The sequence below is a fragment of the Lutjanus erythropterus genome, chromosome 13, assembly GCF_056507025.1.
Source record: "Lutjanus erythropterus isolate fLutEry1 chromosome 13, fLutEry1.hap2, whole genome shotgun sequence".
Lineage (NCBI taxonomy): Eukaryota > Metazoa > Chordata > Actinopteri > Lutjaniformes > Lutjanidae > Lutjanus > Lutjanus erythropterus.
The window spans coordinates 26,697,853-26,720,854 of record NC_139329.1 but is presented as its reverse complement, the minus strand read 5'-3'; the positions used below and the strand labels follow the sequence as shown (position 1 = coordinate 26,720,854).

The following is a 23,002-nucleotide window of genomic DNA, read 5'->3' as shown; positions in this document are numbered from 1 at the left end:
CTGGTACAGTGCATCAGATGGTGAATCTGTTTTAAACTGTACGCAGTCCCATTTAAATAAAATAAATAAATAGAAGTGCAGGACTGATAATAAAAGGCACAATTATGAATCGATCTGTTACTTCAGCACCACGGACAGTGCCATGGAAAAATCAATACACAGGTCAGTTAGGCTGCTGATATTTCACAGCCATTGGTGGTTGGAGCCATATACTGTATTCTAACTTGCACAAACCTCGGTCAGATTCAATTAAACCACCCCTCTGCCCCCATAGTCTCTTTGCTCTATAGGGGATGGAGATGGGGATCACAGGTAAACAAGGGAGATGTAGACATGCTCCTGGTTATCCCCCTCATCCCACCTTAAAGTGAATACTGGATATCACTTACTGCAGACCTGCAGATGCAAGCATCTGTATTGAGTTTAAGAACAATAAGTTAAATTGTAATGGACCAGATATGTTTTTGAACAGTGAGTGTTCACCTTCAAATGTCCAACAAACATGGTTTATTATTCAGATTTTAGTTATACAGTGCATAGATGAATGTCTTCAGTCTAAAGTTTATAATTGTTTTATTTTTTAATAATAATAATTACTTTTAATACTCCAGTGAGTGGGTGTAACACAGCTTTTGGTAGACTGTTTTGTCACCCTTCAAAAACGTAGCATCATCTTAGTAAGGAATTAGTTTTTCTTGTAATTTAAAAAAGGTCAAAATCCTCATATTTTTTTTTTTTTACATCTGATCATGATTTGTAGATGTTGTTTCATTCCATATTGCTATGAGATTCAATATTTATACTTTTCATATCTGCAAAGTCTGCTGAGAACCTGTTGCAAAATGAACCTTCCACTTCAGTGAAAGTAATGTAAGCCATTTAAGCACTTTCACTGACTCAAATAATGTCAGAATTACTTTAAATATATAAACATAATAATGAGTTGCCCACTTCATCTGGTATTCAGTCATTTTTATTATGGAAACTGCCATCTGACTGGCAGGCAATCTTAAAATGTCATCCAAAGTCATACTCTGAAGTTCACTTCAAGTAGGTTATGCATTTGTCCATAAGATTAAAACTGGAAGTGAAGACATACTGTTTATGAGAAAATGTTCATCAAAAAGGGCCCAGGGCGGAAGACATTCTCTCAAGGTCACTTGTTCTACCCGACACCACCACTACAATGGCTTTACTTGTATGGAAATGAATGCAGCTAATATTGTAATACAGAGTGATGTTATCTACAAAGATCCCAGGAGATCTGGAGAGATTTGTCTGGTTTTTGAGCACATTCATAATACTGGAATCAGTGTGTGGAAATCTGGACAGATTATCTAGCAGGCCACAACATTTCTCAACTATTGCATCAAATCATGATCATGTTGCCAAGCTTTCACAAAAAAGAAAAAAACTCTGTGCACATTTTTGCATAAAATCTTATGCTTACAGTAATGAGATAATATTAAATTTGTTACTTAACTTGACTAATGTGTCAGTCATTTTGAAAGAGCAACATATCATTTAAGCTCTGCTCTGATGCATGATGGTGAAATGTAATTTGATTAGGCTGAATGTCGATGTGATGTCAATGTTTCCTCTTCAGTGGTAGTTGTTAAAGTTATACTTTATATCAACCCCTGGCAACAATAAAACAAACAATAAAAAACACTGCATTCAAGCTTCAAAAACCATGCTAGCCAAATCTTTCTTAAATGGTGTAATGTTTTCTGGTGGAGTATTTGTTTAAACACAACCCAAGAAAAGTATCCTTTATCAACTTTATGATGCTTAAAGTTTTAATTTAAGTTTTATTTTTAAAGCAATGGTAAAAGGAATGCAACTGATTTGATCTGCATCCAGCCTTGTTCTTCTGTGTTTGATGTTTCTATTTTCTGTGTGTGTGCTGAAAGAAATCTCAATCTCAAGAAACTTCCTGATTGAATAAAAGTGAAATAAAATACATTTTTATAATGGAAAAACTGGGTCAGTACAGCAGAAAACTACAGAGGCACAGAAAAGAAAAGGTGATAAAGTGAGTGACATGAAGGAAGCCCGTCCAAATGTACAAATGCTAAAATAATCCAATCAAAACACTACAGACAAAATCACATTTTCTGTACCAAAGAGTTTCAACTGAGTCAAGGTTATTTTCTCATTTTTCCACAAATATGGTGCATTTTATCGTGGATGTAATTTGACCATGGAAGCACTGGAAACATTACAGAGAGTGCATTTACATGTGCACTATCTTGTTTTTGATATTTTGGATATAGCCTTTAAATTGACCATATAAAACCTGGTTATTGTAGACATGATGATAACAGGTTCCTGGATCATGCTACAGAATCATGGTTTCTAGTAGGGGAGACCAAGGACTGTTGTAACACTGGTTTAGTTTTAACATAGTAAGTTTAACCAATTAGAAAAGCACTGTGGTGATGTCATCAATATGGTACAATTTTACTTTATTTTTTTTTTAGTCAAGATTATTTTTTGCCCACTGTTTATTGTATTGTAGATACTGTGGTTTCAGTTACATAACCTAACATAGCGGTTTCTCTAGTTTACTTTGATGCTTTGCATTCATGCTACTGTCAAGCCCAAATTTTGTTAGCTATGTAGTTACTGCTTTGGGTGGGGACAGTTGTAACAGTTCATTAAAATTATGAGAACACTTTGCAAACTCAAGGCAAAAAGAAGTGTGCATCGAGTGTGTTCATTGTCAGTTCTGGGCCCACAAAGCTTGTACCCAACTGGCAGCTTGTACCTAAATTTGCCACAGCTGTGACAGTAATTAAACCCGTATGTAACACGTGCACATTCAGTAATACATGCACAGTGGTTTTGTCACTTTTAATTGCTTGTTTATTTAATTATTCTTCACTTAAGTTCCTTCATAAATTGGATGTTGTGGATCTTATTTCAGCAAATTAACTCTCACTGCTACATCTAACCTCAGCTAGTGTTAAAACTCATCTCAGTTTCAGTTGTAGTAGATAAATATGGGTACTGTGTGTCCAAGTTTGAGAGATCTTGTACTAACGACCACTGAGTTACTGACGCTAAAACAAAAACTCTTGCTACCATCCCAGTCTCCCCGACTCCAGATAGCATATTTCTGAAAATCAGGTTATGATCTATGCATGCCCAGCAGATAAACAAGATAGTCCAAAAACTTGATCATAATCAGGGTACAAGTGTGCATGGAAGTGAACTCATTTAATCACCGAGGTCCAAAAAAGAGAAGCCTAATGGAAGAAAATAAAATTCAGAAGCTGAACTGTCTCTGTAAGCTAAAAAAACAAGAGAGACAAATCTCCTCTTATAGGTCTGAAATTTGGAGCTGCTTCTATGCCAATAAATATGAGATCAACTATTCAGCTTATCTTTTCCACACAGTCCAACAACCAATGTCAACATCATCTGATAGGTGAGCCTCAGGGACTCTGTGTGTGTGTGTGTGTGTGTGTGTGTGTGTGTGTGTGTGTGTATGTGTGCGTGTGCGTGTGTGTGTGGGAGAAGGGGGTATTGAATGAGTGGCACACTACTGAACACACAAGGAACCTGAGCACAAACACACTGTTATTAATGCATCCACAATTCAACCCCAGGGATTATGAAGTGTAAAAAAATACAGATAACAGATTCTGATGACATTGTAGAATCAAATCTACAGCAAGACAGAAGCAAATTAAAGCTGACAGGAAAAATTAAGGCTTTATGCACCATAAATTGTGGTGGGTGTCTCAGGGTTATATCCTTCCAGTCATTACTGCAAAGTCACTCTCAAAGGCCACGATTACTCCTTAGTGTAAATGTTGTGTTAAAAAAGTGTTGAAAACATTTTTTAAAAATCAAGTCAATTTTATTCATATAGCCCAATATCAGAAATTTGCCTCAAGGGGCTTCACAATCTGTACGGCGTATGACACCCTGTGTCCTCAGACGTGGCTGGAGTGATTGGAGGCTCTGACAGTCAGCGTATGATACAGCGATGGTCCACTGTAGCCCCAGTACGTCCTTCTCACATTTTTGTGTTATATTCAAGCTAAATACAAAATATTTTTTCATCCAGATGGTTTGAAGTGTTTTGAGGATTGTGAGAATACTTTCCAAACAGTGCTAGGGGTCGTTAGATAACCTTGGATTTCAGTTAAAAATCAATGGGTATATATTTTTCAGAAAAACTGGAGCTCACAGTAGCTCTGTAACTAAAATGTAATGGTAATACATGAGAGGCACAAACTAGGGCTGAGTCCACTGATGTACCATAGTGACAGCAGGAAAAACATCATGCAGTGTCTGCCTAAATATTATATTCAAACCAGTGGGTGTTCTTACACCATGGACACACAATGAGTGTCTACCTGTGTGCAAACAGGCTGGATGTGTATATACTTGATTTGGTTTATCAACCCCAAGAACAAGCGGTCACAGCACTTTGGGGAAGTGAGCAAACTAATGCACATATCTCTGAGCTAATTTCAGTGATCTGAAAAATAGAATTTAACCAATACAGTATAGGGTATGCAGAACACCGATTTGCTGTGACTGGTTGCAACTGGATTATAGTCACTCCACACCTGTCATTCACTCAGTGAAGCCTTACGTCCAACTCTAGCAAAATCAAGATACCTCAATGACTCAAACAGGCTCAAAATTACAGAGGTCTGATGTGGATGTTAAGTAGTAAATCACGATTTAAGTATATAATGCTATATTAGTGAAAATGCAACGACTGAAGCTCTGTTTTATGATTTAAACAGGCCTACTTGTTAGTCTGGATAATACCACAAGAGACTTGACTGTTTCACCTTCAACAAATATGGATGTGGGCCTGCTATAAGCATCTTATGTCTGCTTGGAAGTGTTGCTGAAGATATTATGAACAGGCCTACTTACTGTTAGTCTGATGGATACTCCTTTAACATATCATTATTTTTTTAAAAAAAACAATTGTAGATGTAACTTTTTTGTACGTCAAAGCATTTTAACCATAGCTTTGTTATCTTTTGTATGGACTGGCTGCTGCATTGTGTATGGCCCAAAAAGCCACATAGATTTTTGGCCCATTTGCCATTGTTAAGTTGAATAGCCCTGCTCTGAGGAGTTAAAATCACTGGCAGTGATGACTGTCTCTACTGACTGATTTTTTTTTCTCATTCCTTTCTAAAGAAAGACTTACTCAGGAGCTGGAGCACCTTGCCACCCTAATTCCTGTGTAAAGTTTGAGTGACAAGAAAACCATTTAAATGTAAATCTGTAATCAAAGCTCACTAGTGCAATTTAGCCATTATTTCACTAGCGAAATGGAAGCAGTTAACAGGTTCAGATTTTCCACAGATGTCTCTGCTTAACAGAGTTCCAAGTTGGAGCTGTCATTAAGTAATGGGACTTCTGGTAAATACCTAATTATTTTGGACAGTATGCTTGATAGCATCTCTGAAACCCTCTTCCAAAGCTCTGCAGCCATCGGACAGTCACATACCATATGAGAAAAATTATCTAATGCCTGAGTTGCAGTTTGGTGATGGTGAAGCTTTTATTTTATGCAGTGTGCAGGGACTGAAATATGTTCTGGGTATGAAATCAAAATGAATAGCTCGATGGATGCTCTGCCAGATTAGTTTCCAAATTTGGTCGGAGCTATTTGAGGTGAGAGCTGCCTTCCACGGTCTGTCAATATGTAGGGGCTTACAGGAGGCTTTATGTAAGATAGAATACAATGTCAAGTCCAGTCCACTGGGGCTGGCCAGAGTTGTATGAAATAGATGTATTGGGAGAGACGTGTTTCACAAGACACACCATAGGTGTGCATCACTTTGAAGAGTTGAAGATAAATCAAAATGTTTCTTGATGTCTTGGAATGCTTGAAGGCCCTAAGGGACCATAAATATCACAGAGACGTTGCACACCTTTACCACTCCATTGAGGAAATGAAACTGGTTGTCTCCTCAATTGGAGGTTTATATGTTGCTGTGCTGTTTCTCTGTTCTGACCTGCTAAGAGACTGTAGATGTGAATTAGCTCTGAGCTATAAGCTGGCACAGTGCATCAAATAATGACATTTATATTTTAAACTGTGCACTGTCCCTTTTAAATAAAATATATAAAATAAATTCAGACTGGACTGATGAATGTCTGAGATTCAGAAATATGAATATAACAGGCATACTGTGAATGGCATACTGCATGTTGTATGTACACAATAAATTACATTCAACACCACTCATTTATGGCTTTTAAAAATCCCCAACCAAACATGTGAACTGGCTGAATCCATAGTAAGAGATGTGTTTTGAAAAAGACTAAGATTGAATGATGACATTTTGACTGGGACAATATCAGTCAGGCTCTGTGTTTGATTGGCAGGTAACACTTGACCCTTATTACAATAAAAAAAAAAAGAAGGACCCTGAAGACACTCAGAATGACACAGATGATTTAAATGTATCCTCCAGCCTTTAGACAGGCAAGCTGTGAGCCAGCAGGAGCCTCATTCATGTGAACTGTCATTTATCTCATTTCAGGCATTATATTATGCATAAAATGTGAAATGTTTCTGTGACTCTCCTACTTATTACTGTCACATACAGCAACTCACTGATGTCTTTGGAAAAAAAACAAAACAGGCCCCATGTGGCTGAGGATGGATTGGCAATCGTAATAAGATGATTTAACCTTAAATTAATTGATTGTTTTGTAGTGACATGCACAGAAAATACAGTCAATCTCAAAAGTTTCAATCTTTATCTGTAAAAGTGATATTGTAATGTCTTGTCAATCCATATTAAGGAAATGCTATTTTTGAGTAGTAGCAGATAATAAAAATCCCTGTCTTTGTTCACAGTTACCCACAATTAACTGCAACCAGCATTGTATTTAATGAGAATAATTAAAAACAACATACCACAGGTTTATTTTTCTACATAAAATAACCTCTCAATAACACAGTCAATCTTCAAACCACATGACCACCACAGGGGTCAAGTCAAGTCAAGTCAGGTTTATTTATGTAGCCTAATTTCACAAATTTGCCTCAAGAGGCTGTACAATCTGTACACCCCCCATGCTTAGAGTCTCGATTTGGATTTCCCTTTCAAAGGGAAAAAATGGAAGAGACCTCAGGAAGAGCAACAGAGGAAGGATCCCACTCCCAAGATGAAAGTACAATCGATGTCTTGTGTATGGACCATCACAATAAATTTACAATTACAAGAGACAAGGACAAATGCACACAAACAAAAACAAAAAGAGAGGTTTTCACTGTTTGGGGGCAAAGAGCCAAACATCTGGAATGAGTCAGGAGAGAGGGGGGTGGGCGGGGGGTTGGGGTCCTAGGATGGTTGATAATCCAGTACTAAGAAGTCTGTGTGAAAAGAGAGGCCAGGAGGAGACACCAAGTAGAGGGGAAACACTTTATCATGTTTCATCTATAACAGGGGCATCCAATAGAGCACTTCTGTTACGTTTTTTAACTGAGACTTAAGAATATTTTTTATTTATTTTTCAGTATTAGGTCTAGTACATCCGTGACTGTTTGGCCAGTGCACTGTGCCACATAACCTTGCAAGGAAATCTCAACTGAAAACGTATCGTGTCAATTTCCAACCCCCTTTTAAAGTGTGGCATAGCCATACATTGCCCCCTGTAGTTTAAACCATGTAGGTGCATGTATATCCATTTTCAACTCAATCAATACGTAATAAACGTTAATTATTCTTAAATCGACCCTAGACTCAGTGAAAGATTACTGCAATATATTTCTGGGGGCTTAATGCGTCCAAGGAAGTGAATTTACAGTCACCGTTTTTGTCGTGAAGTCTACATTGTTTTGCTTTTTTGATCTAATTGCATCTCAAATAATTAATATTTTCTCTAAACTTAATTTGCCTGTGAAAATTTTTATTCACTGAATTTTAATTATTAAATATGATTTTATCACGGAGAAACGTACTTTTACTAGAATAACCGATAGTAACGCGCTGGTCCGTCAACAAAACTCGGTCGGGTTCTGGTCCGTTTGAATAACTGTCCGTGGAGAAACGAATAGGATTTGCTCAGCTGTCATGTAGCGCCGAAACCTACAGGAAAACCAGATCATTGTCAGCGTGGAAGAAGTTTCAAAATTCAGATTATGTGCTTGAGTTTTGACTAGATGGACCACCTCTGCTAACGTGTTGTAAACTGAGGTCAAGAAACTGACATTTTTATCCACGGTGACGAGAAATTTACCTCCACGTATCTCCCGGGTCAGTCTGGGTGCAACTGTGCCTTAGCTAACTAGAACAGCCTGTTCCTGATCGACTTCACAATGGACGCAGTCATTAAATTCACAAACCAAAGTCAAGGAAGGGACCGTATATTCAGGTAAGTTTTTTGGACTTTTGTTACTTGGTCGTAAACCGTCGAGGTTGTAGTTTTATCGTTAGAAACGTGAAGTTATGTCACTACAGTAGAAAGGCGTGGAGCAACAGCAGAGCGTGAACTTTTCTCTCCGTCTACTTTCTTTATTTCAGGGCAACCCAATATGCATGTGCACTGTCCATCTATTTCCTTGGAAAGAAACCAGAAACAAAGGACCTCGTGGCAAAACTTAAAAGTGTGGAAGCCACCATGAGCGCTGGACGAAAATGTGAGTATAAGTGGGAGGGGCACTCTGTAGCTCCAGCAGTTGATTTCCCAGTAAAGTTTTTTATTGATTTAATTTATTTTATATTACATAAGTGCCAAATCATAACTGTGTACTTTTTATATGAGCAGGTCTAGATCATACTCGTTATACTATTACTTATAAAGGCCAATAAAGTCTCAAAATTTACTAAAAACGAGGGGAAAAAGCAGCTTAATAAAAAAAAGTTCATTTTTAAAATTCATCCAAAGTGAGGATGTACTATAAAGGTTACTGTGGTTCATCTTGTTCTCGTGTACAATGTGTTCTTTTCTAAAATTAAATACCAGAAACTTAAGTGGACTGTGTTTACCATATAAGCACCTGGTGCAAAATCGTGTTACACACACCTCCACCCCTTCGCCCGATGACATTTACAGCAGAGGTAAAGCTCTGTGTTGATAGTTACAGCGCTGTCCATAAAAACATGATGCGGCCTCCGGCTACAAATGACCTCTTCTAGTGTTCCTATATATTCATTAACAATTAGATTTCTTTAACAAAATAAGTTCCTGTGTGTCATTTCTTTTATTTGCATTAATCCCTTGACTATTATTCTCATGAATCATTTGGTCCAAAGTGTGAAAAAGTGCTTGATAAATGTTTCAATTGTTTATTTATTTATGGTTTATTTAGAGACAGATACAGAATACACAGACACACTGATGGAAACTTTGATATCAGATTAAGGTATCATTCTTAATGCCACAGTACAGCATCCACCCAGAATAGCAAGATACAAATAAGAACACATTTCATTCAAAAGCTCAACATGAGTACAAGTTTGCTGCTGAATTAATCAGGATTTGGCAGCTTTCTCAAAAGTTCCAGGACTTTATTCTTGTATCGACCACTTGTGTGTTGTATTGATCATGCAAAATGTTTTGACTTTATTTTTTTCCTCTATTAACTAATCATTCACCACTGGCTCTCTGTTTTTACAATCTGCAGGCCTTTAGCTTGCTCTACTAGTTTTCCTCATTATCTTTGTTTTCCTTCTAGCTGTGCATGTTGCTCTAAGCCTTAATACTGAGCCTCGGTGAAGTCATTGACTTATCCTCCTACATATTCGCCATTAGTTCTTCAGACATGCATGTAATAATGGAGTGAAATAAAGCCTGTCTCCCTCTTCATTATCCCATCTCAGTGTTGCTGAATATATAATAGCACTTTGGTCTGCTACATAATAATTTAAAGTAATCTTGTTTCTTTTTGAAGTGTCCTTAACCAGCCTGTCTCGCCTTCTCTGCAAACACAATAATAGTCTTCAACAAGGTCAGATGAGCTCTTGACTGCCCACTTTTTTAGGCCAACAAGACAGAAGATGAGTCACAGCAAATAACTTAAATTGTTTGACTTCCTCACCTTCCATGAAGACGGGTATATTTGCCAGTAATTCAATAATGTCATCTGTTCTATGAAAACTTTTGGAACTGCTGCCTTAGTTCTAGGAAATAGATTTTCCTTAATAGAAAATAAAATCGAGCTTATTCAGACAATTGTTCCTAAGTGCTGTCTGTCGAACTCGATGGCAAAATAACCCTTTGATCTCCTACTGTTAAAATGTATCACAATTACATTTTTCATAGCACTTGGTTCCCATGATCATGAAAAGCACAAAAAGGTTGTACAATATGAAGCTTATGTAATAATACAATTCTGGAACAGTTGTGTCATTTTAGATGACAGTGAAGTAAGACGTGTATTATCAACTGTAACCTGAAAATTACTCGAGTATTGTGGTGAAACATAATGCAAATGAGCAAGACGTTGCTGTGTCATCTCCCAACTTATTATTGCCGTACCACCTCAGGAAACTGTTTAGCAGAGGTGGGAAAACCACCCAGAATCTACTCATCCTCTCTTGTGTAATCAGGTTTATTAGTAGATTATGGTCTAAACTGTAGCAACATTTGCGGCCTTTGGATCAGGTCACGTTTGTTCATCCTCTGTAACAGTATAGCACACATTACACTGAGACTTTTACAAGTTCAGTACAGTTTGACAAGTTTGTATCTCTTTAGGCAGCTGTGCACCCTCAGCCCACACGGTTAGAGCAGCCTAATGATTGTTGGTGTCTGTGTTGTCTGTTGCTTTTTCTCCACTGTGAGCTACACCAACTGTGGCTGTAAAACAGATGACCCTAAGACTGGCCTTGACTATTCATAGATAACAAGTTTTGGACTTTTGACACTTTGTGGTTGAGACTGACTTAACAGTGAGCTCCACCTGGAAATGAAAAATTCAGTGCTGCCTCAGGGCGAGGTCAGGTAATAAAGACCCTTGTCCGCCATGATGCTGCTGTAGTAGAATCTATATTGAGGCTAAGTTCATGCTCTGTCGCTGCACCACTTAATTATGTCTTCTCTGCATCGGAGCTGCAGCCACGGGGCTCTACTGAATCTTTGAAGGAGACAGGCATGTCTCGCAATTCCAAAACACAGCTGATAAGAGGCTAATTTACATGTGATAGTGGATTGTGGGTGCCAGTATCAGGCTTTCTAAAGGGTTCAGAAAGCAAAGAGTATCAGCTAGAATAGGTACCAGCACTTTATGTAAACACAGTGAGTGAATGGAGACCATGACGGCCCACAGAGGAACAAATGTATATAACCCCAATTCCAAAAAAGTTGGGACACTGTGTAAAATATAATAAAAACAGAATACCGTGATTTGCAGATTGTTTTCAACCTATATTAAATTGAATACAGTACAAAGAAAATATATTTTATGTTCAAACTGATAAACTTTATGGTGTTTTTGTGAATAAGCTCTCATTCAGATTTTGATGCCTGACACACAGAAAATCTGGGACAGGGGAAACAAAAGACTGGGAGAGCTGTGGAATGCTCAAAACCCCCCACCAATTAACATGGGTTAATTGGTAACAGGTGATTAGTATCATGATCGGGTATGAAAGCGGCATCCTCGAAAGGCTCTGTAACACACGGTTTTTAAGGAATTTAAGGATTTCACCATCTGCGATCCATAATATCATTAAAGGTTTCAGAGAATCCGGGGAAATCTCTTCAAGCAGGGGGCAAAGGCCAAAAACCGACATTGAATCCCCATGACCTTTGACCCCTTATGCAGTACTGCGTTAAAAACGGGTATGATTCTATAAAGGATATTACTGCATGGACTGAGGAACACCTCTGACAGCTGTTTTTGCTACACAGTTTGTTTCTGCATCAACAAATTCAAGTTAAGACATGAGAAGTAAAAGCCACAGCTCATTAACGCCCAGAAACACAGCCGACTTGTCTGAGCCCGGGATCATCTGATATGCAACTGAGGTCACATAGCAAGCGAGATTAAGAAAGAATTTTGCTTTGAAAACTCATGGCTAGAGTGTTTTGAGTGCTATTAGAAGAAGAGGTGATATAACTCAGTGGTAAACATGCTTCAGCTTTTTTGAAATGTGTTGCAGGCATCAAATTCAGACGTGTGTACCTACAACACATTTTTGTAGATATTTCATCATCAAATATCTTGTCTTTGTACTGTATCAATTGAATGAAGGTCAAAGTGTTTACAAATCATTGCAGTCTGTTTTTAAGTTTTACACAGCTCTTTTGGAATAAGGGGTTTGTAATTAGATGACGTCCATAGCGGGCTGCTTGTATGAAATGTTGACCTGACATTTCATATCAAATTGATTACTGCTCTAATGCCCTTTTTTCTTCCTCCTTTGTCAGTGTTCAGGCTGGGAAACACAATAAATTCCATTGAGGCTGCTAAGCGAACCATGCAACTCTCTGACCGAGTGCTGTGCCTGTGCCTTACTGCCGCCAACATCAGCCGCGCCTTCTACTTTATCTGTGACAATGCTCTCTGGGCCAGAAGTGTCGGCCTTATCCGCAATATCGACAAGGAACGCTGGAGCCTAAACGCCTCTCGCTGCTACTTCCTCTCACTAGTTATGAATCTGACCAGAGATGTTTATGTAGTGTTCCAGTTAATGGTGCAGAGAGCAAGAGATAAACACTTTAGACAGAAAATGGATCAGCATCTCAGTGAGAATCCTGAAGTAGCTGAGGTTATCGTTCCTCAGCTGGATGCTTTTCTCTTTCTGCTGGTGGAGAGCCTAAAATCACATCCGGCCGTTGCCTTGGACACGCTGAAAAATGTTTGTGATCTCTTCATACCATTAGACAAGTTGGGTATATATCAGTCGAATGCAGGAGTGGTGGGATTTTGTGGTCTGATATCCTCACTGATTGGGATTGTCACCCTCGCGGAGCCCAAGTTAAAAATCAAACCGTGATAATGAGGGTGGAGATAAACCTGGCTGCCTAACCGCAGGTAAAACGGTTTATCATGACAGGCTTTTAAAAGGATTTAGTGTCATCTAGGAGATGTAATGGTGCACTAGAGTCAACCTGGTGCACAGTGAGATTGCACAACACATCACAGGCACATTTTAAAAAAAACATTTGTTAGAATAGTATGTGTGAATTGCACCAAACTCAAGCCAGCAATAACTGAACGGCTTGCAAGGCTTGTCATTCTGGAATGACTGGATTTGATTGTTTTGTTGCAGACTTTGATTAACTGATTGGTTGAACTGATTACATCATGCTTTTGAAAAAAACAAAACACAAACAGTACACTGAACGTTGATCAGTTAAAGGTTAAAACACTGGTTTAAAAGGGAGCAAATCAAGTTTATATAGTAGTATTTTATATTTTTTGTAATTTAAAAGAGCCATGGTTTAACTTGTGTGCATTCCTTTCTACTCAAACCTCCTCACTGAACACCAGCAGTTTTATGACTACTACAAAATAAGGGCTTCTTACTGATGCAAACTTTTGCAACTATCTCTTAAAAAAAGGTATAAATTTCATCAGAGAGGCGTGGCCAATTTACGTCTGCTCTCTTTCTCTGCTCTCTGTTTTGTGACAAAATGCTGCTGAAAATTTTACCTCCTGTAAGTCGAGTGATAATAAGCTGCTTTTCAAACAAAAGTGCTTCAAGGTGGAAAAAAGCAGCAGGGACATTTCAGGGATTACCTCATCTGTTATTTATTTTTCTTCCTGTCAGCAAATTATACTGTATGTTAACTTAAAGAAAAGTGTAAAGAAAGGATTGAATACAAAAAAAAAGACTCCTGATGTCAACTTTATTGAACAAAGACACTCTAGATAATGAGTTTACAATTTAAATTTAAAATTTTAAATATATTGCTTAGGATGTTTGTATGTATGTTTGTATGTTTTTTAATCTTTGTGACACTGAACAAACAAGAGTACAAGGGTAAACTAGAAACCTCCAATTTCCTAACTAATAAATAATGAGAACTTGAGTCCTTAAAGCTGCAGGTGCTCATGATATTTATCACCACATGTAATAGTTTTGTCCAGGTCAGATGACTAAATGTTTTCACTCTCTCGTTTGATTGAAAATAAAACTAATGATTTAAAACCGTGCCTTTTAGAAACTGCATGTTTGTATTTTAGTGATGTTGATAAGTCATTGTTTTCATGTGGAAACAGTTGTGGTTCAGTTCAGAAATAGAGCGACACTGCCCTCTTGTGGAAACACGACACCTTTCTAAATTGAAAAGAGCTTTATTTTTCAATTATACTGAGACAACAATACACTTTTTTTTTCTGAAAGCTTTTCTCAAGAGGATGGCATTGTGACAAAGCATCCATCATTAAAAATTGCAAAAATATATTCCATTTCCCTTTCACCGTACTTTTGAGTTTTGCTGTGAGAAAAATGAACTAACTATGCAAAGATGAATCCTGTAAAAGAACAAACAAATACAAAGCAATAAATAAAGAAAATTTGTTCTCCTAGGTAGATTAATTGCAGTGATTTATAATAGGCAAAATGTTTGATTTCACATTTCCATTGAGGCATTGTTTTTCCAGTACCAACACACCAAATAAATGCACCTGTATGAAACACGCAGAAACATTTTGCTGGGCTGAATGGAAATTAAAACAAAATCCAGGTCATTCTTTCAAATATATTTGTATGCTAATTGCTAACGTTAGATGCAGTTTAATTGGTGTCCTGGAAAACCTTTCATGACTGGGAAAAATGTTCTATGATCTCAAGTCGGTGCCGACACATTTAATACACTTTAAAAGGCATCTGATGTAAATTATGAACAAAAGCACTTTGAAAAGTGGCAACAGTGTAAAACTACAGATGTGTAAATACTGCTGGCCCGAGCTTTTTTTTTTTCCCCCCAATTACATGCAGAGTGATTTTGCTCTTTGAATGAAAAAGGCACCTTCAGTAGTTAGCTCCTGCAACAATAACAAAAAATCAGTTAGCACTTGAGAAGCCCTTTTCATTAAGGGTCTGGTTTTCAAAAAAAATATTAACATGGTACAATTATTGTCAATCATACTATGATTGCAATGATATTTTGCCCAGGAGTGTTACCCATGATGCAGTTTGTTTGATTACATATTTATTGTACAGTTGATCAATACCACATTAGTGGAAAATGGAAAGCCCTTCAATTAGTTCTTTAAACTGTTGTTACTTTTAAGGTATCGTGGTCTAAAGGGTATTATGTAGATATTTCTACCATTTTAAAATGTTTCAGTACCTTCAATTAATGACAATTTCTGTGAAACAATAAATAATTTTGTATCACTGAGCAGGCGTTGTGCTCTTGTTTTGACATACAGTTGAGCTGAGCCTCACTGTTTTTCAGATCTAGTACCAGAACGAAGCATAAGGTTGTTTTCTTTCATTTTGACTGAGTTCGACGGTTTCTCAAGTTGGGTGGATTTGCTAAGCCAGGGGTTTTCAAATTCTGGGATTGTGGGCCTCCCCTCAGATAATGCTTGGAAAACAACCCCTTTAGTTTACTTGAGTTATTTCGCTCAATTCTTGGATGTCTATGGGATCATGATTGTGTTTTTTGATTCCATCGACACTCAAAAACTGAGTGGAGCCTAATATTGCTATTTGATGTAACTTCAGACTACACCAAATACATAAAAAAGGCCTGTTCGAGAGCATCTATTTGTTTCTGACTCCTCAATACTGTATCTCAGAACTTTAACCAAATTACACACATTTAGACTATTTCAGGTGATTTCCTTGTAATAATAATCCAATATTTTTTTTGTTTCCTTTCACTGAGCCGCTCCTGAAACTGTCTGGAGGCCCGCCTCCCACTTAAAAAAGCTTTTGCTAAGCTCCTCAAAATGCATATTGAGAAAAAAACTGCGAGGTCTGGTCCCGAGAAGAGATCCAAATCGCCAGAATAATGAAAACATTTCTGTAGGTGTACCGGAGCTTTAAGGATCCAGCATTTTTTAGTTTTGATGATATTTAATGCTCAAAATTGGTGAACACCGTCTGGGCTTACAATTCTCATTTTACCAATAGTCAGTGCTAATAAATATTCTTTTCTCGAAAACGTTCATATGTGCCATGACACAGCAACTGTTGCTAATCCTTCAAACATCCCAGAATACCAAATGTAAAAAAAAAAAAAGTACATTTAACTTCTGCAATAGAGTTGCTTAATATATGACAATAAGCCCAGTGAGAAATCAAGAGAAGCAGAGCACATTATTTTGTATAGATTTCTGCAATGATTTTTTTGATAGTGGTGCTTGATAGGATCGTACAGTGAATTAAATTCCTTTACAGTTTATGATTATCTGACAGATTATGAGATAACAAGTGAAGCTAAAATAGAAAATGGTTGAGACGTACATGGGAAAAAAAAAACCAAGAACACAGATAAGACAACTGTTGCACAACTATCCAGTAACTTTCCTTCAAACTAAAAGACATTTACACAAAAAAGTCTGAGAATGCTTTGAACTGTGCAGGTTAAACGCAAAAAACATTTCAGAACAGGAACACCGTAATCTTGGAAATGTCTGAACATACACGTTAAGGCAAATATTAGCTTCATTCTCCCATTTTAAACCATCATTAAGACAAGAGTTGTGAGCACAGCTACATGGATGCAAATTTCCAGAGAACACTGAAATCTGATCACTACTTCCTACATCAGGCCACAGCTAATTAAGGTGAAAGAAAATTACAGGTTGTGAGAATTCAGATGTACCTGCATTGGTGCAGGTAATTCCAGAAGGTCTAAGCTGAGTCTAAAAGCCCTGCTAGCAGCTTTTAGAGGTCAGCCTGTGCCTCACACCCAACTGAACCACAGTGGTTTGAACTGAGTGACTGACCCACAGTGCCATCCTCCCCACAATTCACACATGGGGCCAAAAAAAATGACACAGTCCAATTTGTTAAAGGCATCTTTTTCACATCCAGCAGAATAACATCAAAATGTAACACTCGCTGAAGTGAATTATTGTTTTCCAACTAAATCCACCATTAAGACTTCAACCAAAGCGAAACCATAGAAAATCAAAATGTTTGGACAAGCTTGATTACCAAGTTAAATACCCTGTAAGCTTTTAAAGCTGCATGTAAAGTGACGTTTCACACAGCAGCTTGTAGTCATTCATCTCGAGCGTAAATAAAGCAGGATTACTGTGTGCACCAGTAAACAAACTTGTAACCAGAAGTCTTGTGAGTTGGTAATGAAAAGGCAGTTCACGGTAGGCTACATGTGGGTGAAATTGACACTAAATGTGCACGAGCACTATCTTGAAACCGGCACAGGGAGGAATGGTTTTGTGGTATTCCAGCATTTCTTAGAAATGAAACCGGACATTGGCAGAAAAGCTACTGAGTGAAATTTCGTATGATCAAAGCCCAAAGAAACTGCTCGCAACCACAGAGTCTGTATCAGGCTGTGAAACAACTCTGAATATTATGCTTTATACTTCACTTTGTGATCTGTTTAGTGATATATTGAGATATCTTTGAAGGGTCTTAATCCTACAGAAATCTAGGTTATCTACAGATGATAAATTGTTTGCATGTGGTCTGAAGAGAGATACACTGTTCATGGCACAACCATTTTAATGTCATTATGTGATCTTACTACTGTAACTCATGAATAATTGATGTGATTGAATGTTATGTCAACATTTTTCTTTACCAGCAAACAGCAAATAAACAACTTCCTCTTTATGTTAAATATAAAGACTTTAGTAGCATTTGTTTTCCCCTAAGATTGATTGTACCATCAATTTAATACTTTTTATAAATCAACGCTTTTTAGTTCTGACTAGATAAAAGGACAGAATAAAGATGCAATTACGCAGGAAGGATCACATCTGTTTTGCATTTCAGAAAAAAACAAAATGAATTTGGCTTTCACTGTGTCATCTGACCATTTTACAGCAGAACAAAATCCAGCCATTACAGCAATAATCGTAGTTGAAAACCATAATGGTAAAGGGCAACATTTGATCACGAGTCGGTGGTCTCAGCCCACTTTTGAAAAATAACATTGCTCCTCGATTCCATTGACACTCGGAGGAGTAAAGTGAATAGTGTCTCAGCGGCCCCAGGACCCAGCTAGACAGTCTTTGGGTCCATTAGGAGTCTTTTGGTCCCGTCATGTTACACCCTGCTGAGGGCAGAGGCCAGTTACTAGGAGAGGTCCTGTGCTTGGTCGTAATCTGTGATCAGGCCTTTGATATGCGACAGTTTCTGATGGAGGTACTCGCATCGCTTCTTCTCTTCCCGATATCCAGGAAACCTCTGAAAAGAAAAGAAGAGGCGTCAGTGAGTTTGCAGAAATGCACATCAAAATCTAACACGATGGGCCTCAAGCAATAACATTTTCGTATCTTTTTATAAACCTCTTATTTTTTTGCCTGGTGGATTGGCTTTCACATCAGATCCAGCAAACCCTCTCGACTGCAAAAACATGTTATAAATTGCTTGTTTCGACCTGATGAAAGCCACCTGTTCATAAGTCTCAACCATCTGTGAGATATGATCATTAGTAGGGGTGTAAGAAAGTATTGATACACCTGAGAATTGCAATATCATGATTTGTGATGTATCAATTCCCCAAAACACTTGATTTTTAATGAATAGTTTACATGCAAAGATTCAGTGTTGTAATCTGTTTTCAGCCATTTGACTCTTCTGCTCTAATATAACAATTAAAACACGTCTTTTCTTTGCTTAAATTGCACAAAAGGTTATGCACTTTTGTTGGCTGTAATAAATACAATGCAAATACACGGCCCTAATCATTAGCATTATCAAAGCCCCCAGACTGTTATTTAAGGTTTATTTTTTCAATCCATTTGTGGGAGGATTTAACTCGCAAAAGTGTGACAAAATCATAACAAATTTAGTTGTGTCAGTAGGCTTGTTATATTAGGGGATTATACAGTAATACCGCAGCTATCAAAGCCACGTCAGAAATAAAGAAGCAATGGGTTGACATCAAGTTAAATTCCAAATACCTCGCTAACGCGAAACAGTCTGACTAACATGGGAGTTGGTCCAGAGGACGTGATGACAGATGATGAACTGGATTACAGCTGATGTTAAACTGTCAGATACTTTAACAGATGATGTTTCCCTGGAGAGCAACCTGCATAAATATCTTGACTGACACAGGATTTTCCAAGCAACTACTGAACTGTATGAATTGTGCCAAAGTACCTGAGCCAATAAAATCTAACAGGAGACGTTGTCCAACCTCACAGTGAACTGGCCATGTGAAAGCCTTGGTGCACGTCACAATAATACGGTGATCAGAACGTTAATATTACATTAAAGTATTATTATTTTTATTTATTTCAGTGACATATTTTGTCCTTTGATCACCCAAGGGAAATTTAAATACAATAAAATTGGGATATTTGTAAATTATATTAAATACTGAGTGGTTTTTGCATGAGGCCCAGTGTATAGTGCTACAAATGTTCAATGAAATGAGATAAAATTGTATAGTCCTTACTTTCTTATACTTTCTGTACTTTTGTAGTATTTGGTCCTCCATAAGCTGAAAAGATAACAAAAGGAAGAAGTGTTAGGATGTCATGTATCTGATGTGTTAACTGTTTGGTATTTCATTAGAAATAAAGCCGTTAAAAGGCTCCTGGTCCAGACCAGTACCTTGTACTCTTGTGTTCCCGGGGAGAGAGTGTTGATCTTTGAGCCCAACTGAACAAACATCTCTGTGATAGCCCCAATCCGGTCATGAAGAGTTCTGTATTCATCGTACTCGGCACAGAAGTCGTCCTTGTACTGCTGACGCTGCTCCAGTGCTGTTATGGTGCTGTATTTTCTGAAAGAAAAAAAAAAAAGGAAAACAAACATATTGAAAGTTGTTATTAAAAAGCAGAAGTGATCTCTTGAAGCCAAGGTCTTTTCCCCCAATTCTTCCAGTAGATGGCACTGCAGAACACTGGAGCGAGAGGCCTGACACGTCACTGATTTAACACCATGATGTGTTGACCAGATGTATAAATGTAAGCCATAAGATCATTTGTTTGTGAAGTCATTCTCAGTGAAAGCTTTGTGACAGCTCATTTAGACATGTGTTTTACTTCCCTCTATTTATGTGAATGTTTTGAAGCTGAACCTAACCCTTCTGGGACAAGTGGGTTTCTTTTCTCAACAACAGCGTGTTAGACGATGAAACCTAAACTCCTCAGTGACAGATGATATCAACAAAGACTTATGTGGACCCACTGATGTTGTGTCAATTATTTGGATTTCATTTATGAATCATAAATCCCTCTAAATCTGGGATTATAGCACAGTCAGGGACACAGCATGTATTTATCTTACATTAAATAGTCAGGAAGTTCATCTGCTGAGGTTCGATTGACAGGTGTTTTCTCTCCCTCATGGTCTGTAGATAGGAAAAACACACACACACATTGAAAAAAGGTTAAAGCAATCTGCCAATGCAAATGCGATAATGTGCCCATCATATCAAGGCTGATGGAATCATTTATCACTGCCTCCGATAAGAGACGTGATCCAAGGCAAGCAGTCACGTCAGCAGCTCAGAGTAGAGGCAACACTGCCTGCTGACTCGCTCGACCGTAGGTCACCCAGCTGTTTCACAGTCAATCATCAACAGACTAGAGTGAGGACTGGAGGGCGGAGAGAGTGTTGCAGTCCTAACAACACTCACTGCTCTCTCAAATGAAAGTGCATGAATTGCTCTTTGTGGGCTTCCAGCAGCAACTTTAACTCAACCCTGAGGATTTTTTTTTTCACTTTTTTGCTAAATAAAAGCCGATAATATCAAGGCATGAAAAAATAATCTGAAACACGTCCTTGACAACACAATAGGACACATGAAGTGTGACAAAACCCGACAATTTTATAGTTTTATGGCCATTTACCTTTGAGATTTTCTTGGTTCTGCTTCAGGTCTGGACTTGTCTCAATCCAGTCAGGTTTTAAGCGCTCTCGTTCCTTGTCTTTGTGCTTTTTGGACCTCTTCTTTTTATGTTGGCCGTTGGTGAACTGTTGGTCAGTGCAAAGGGACGTGTCAGTGTGTGGGCGCTTAGAGCTGGGTGCAGTATGGGTTGGCTCTGTCCTTTCCAGTTTGGGAATAGTAGACGACCCGCTGAGTTTGTGCGGTGAGCACAGACGATTTGGGCTCCCCTGGAGATGATTGTTGGTTTTGTCAAACTCCAGTTTGACCGGTACACTAGAGTTTCCATGACTGGACGAGCTACGAGCCCCATTAGTGCTGTAGTCTCCATGAGAGGGTGACTGCAGAGGCAAACACTGGTCTAATAGTCTTTGTTTTTTGGGGGTCTGACAGTTGGATGGGTCTGAGGGCAATGGGCGTTTCTAGAGTCAAAAAAAGAGAACACAGTGATTTATTTGCTCTAACTTTTTGATATTAGAGTGTAAGTTACATAGGATGTGCCTGTATCGTGCAAAAATAGTCTTCAAAAGAAAAGTTCACATATGTTTATATACTACAAGTTAGTTGAGAAGCATGACATGACTCTCATATGTGCACGGGTAAGCTTCGCTTTGCCTGTAGACTGAAATCCAGAGAACATACTAATTTTGCTCTGTTCGCTAGTAACAAGAACTCACATATTGACATGCTATAGTTATATGTTGTTTGAAAATAATCCATGCAAAACAAGGGTGTGAAAGTGACAATTTGACATTCACAAAAGAGTACGTGCTAGAAAATTTCTTGGTCAGGACCGTTAAGTTCATTGAGTCCCTGTTGGTTGTTGACAACTGATCTCTGCCAAGAAATAGTGTGGCATGTCACATGTTACAGATGGGGAATGCAATTCTGCAGAAAAATTGTTGATATTTGAAGCCTATAGCCAAACAAAGTCACCCCTCTCTTCAGTGCTCCTTCTGAAGACTTATCATCCCATGCACTCCCCCCACGTCCCCTTCCCATCACCCTCCCTTTGTCACATGCACAAAAACAAATGTGACTTTGTGATTTTTTGTTCCTCATGTACAAAGCCATGGCTGTATAGAAACACCAGATTTTCTTTCAGCGCACACACGAAATGGACAGCTAGCAGACCATGAGGAGATATTCGCTTAATATGACAAAAAGTTTACGGGATTAGAATCACATTCCCCACCTATAAACTAAGCTAACCAGCTCCAACTGCTGTACATGTACATAATTAAGCTGAAATTTAAATGATCCACACACCACCCACCCGAGCGTATTATTTTTTTCCTTCCTGCAGGGAAGGCTTTATTACCTTTTACATCATGTTGTGCACTGTGAGCTTTACAAGTGAGTTCTTTATCGTGTGTTGTATTGATCTCCAAGTGTTTTCTTTAATTATTTACTTTCATGGTTAGAGGGGCTGCTTTCAGTAATTTTAAATGTTTCCATGCACGCAGTAATGTCACTATGACGATTATCGTTAATATTTAAGCAGCAAGACTAAAAACTGTAGTTCTAAACTTGACAGGACACAAGAAACTCTTTAATTCCAGTCAGTCCTGTGTTTAGTCTGCATTTAGTGAATGTAATTCCACAAAGATATAGCAGAAACACCACAATTCCAGTAATGTGTGTCTGCAAAAGAGGACATACCCTATCTATTCTCAGTCTTATAAGAAAGAAGAAGTAGGAAAATAGATTTCATTCAAGGTGAATAATTACCATGGAGAGATTCTTGGCAGGACTGAGTTGTGAGGGAGAGTCCCCTGGAGTTTTGTGGAATGACTGGTTGGACTGGGGACTCTTCAACTGGCTACTGTGGAGTGGCTGAAGTTTCCTGAGGAGAGATTAAGAACAGAGCACCTTCAGACAGTAACCGCGAGGTAAATGGCCTGTAAAGCTAAACAGGAAGAGACAGTTATTTAGGCCATGAAGCTTGCTTTGGTTGATTTATGAACAAGTGGATGAGCAATTATCATTTATTATGACACGCCGAGAAATGACAGGGGTGGAGCTTTTTTCACAGAAGAAACAATTATTGACATTACAA

The 23,002-nt window shown here is 38.1% G+C and overlaps 3 protein-coding genes across 3 annotated transcripts in view; 2 read left to right on the top strand and 1 right to left on the bottom strand.

Annotated features, from left to right (window-relative positions):
• The first annotated feature begins 7,977 nt into the window (after positions 1-7,977).
• On the top strand, positions 7,978-13,467 carry pex11a (peroxisomal biogenesis factor 11 alpha). The gene is made up of 3 exons (XM_084734851.1): positions 7,978-8,373; positions 8,523-8,638; positions 12,373-13,467. The coding sequence occupies exons 1-3, from the start codon at positions 8,318-8,320 to the stop codon at positions 12,939-12,941; spliced, it is 741 nt and encodes a 246-aa protein (XP_084590977.1). The 5' UTR covers positions 7,978-8,317; the 3' UTR covers positions 12,942-13,467.
• The window catches only part of fkbp16 (FKBP prolyl isomerase 16), a 77,377-nt gene continuing 62,900 nt past the window's right edge, over positions 8,526-23,002 (top strand). The window contains exon 1 of the mRNA XM_084734850.1: positions 8,526-8,638. The gene's annotated coding sequence lies outside the window, so the exon portion shown is untranslated. The remainder of the gene's footprint in view (positions 8,639-23,002) is intronic.
• LOC146316733 (RNA polymerase II elongation factor ELL) overlaps positions 16,395-23,002 on the bottom strand; it is a 29,690-nt gene continuing 23,082 nt past the window's right edge. The window contains exons 7-12 of the mRNA XM_084734848.1: positions 22,675-22,789; positions 20,909-21,365; positions 20,343-20,406; positions 19,665-19,836; positions 19,507-19,551; positions 16,395-18,287 (exon numbers count right to left, since the gene is read on the bottom strand). Of these exons, the coding sequence (XP_084590974.1) occupies positions 18,177-18,287; positions 19,507-19,551; positions 19,665-19,836; positions 20,343-20,406; positions 20,909-21,365; positions 22,675-22,789 (964 nt within the window). The 3' untranslated portion in view covers positions 16,395-18,176. The remainder of the gene's footprint in view (positions 18,288-19,506; positions 19,552-19,664; positions 19,837-20,342; positions 20,407-20,908; positions 21,366-22,674; positions 22,790-23,002) is intronic.

Excerpts from the sequence above, each read along its gene's own strand:
- pex11a (XM_084734851.1), top strand. The coding sequence starts at position 8,318 with ATGGACGCAGTCATTAAATTCACAAACCAAAGTCAAGGAAGGGACCGT. Across the intron at positions 8,374-8,522 it reads GGAAGGGACCGTATATTCAG|GGCAACCCAATATGCATGTG; the intron begins GTAAGTTTTTTG and ends TCTTTATTTCAG. Across the intron at positions 8,639-12,372 it reads CATGAGCGCTGGACGAAAAT|TGTTCAGGCTGGGAAACACA; the intron begins GTGAGTATAAGT and ends CTCCTTTGTCAG.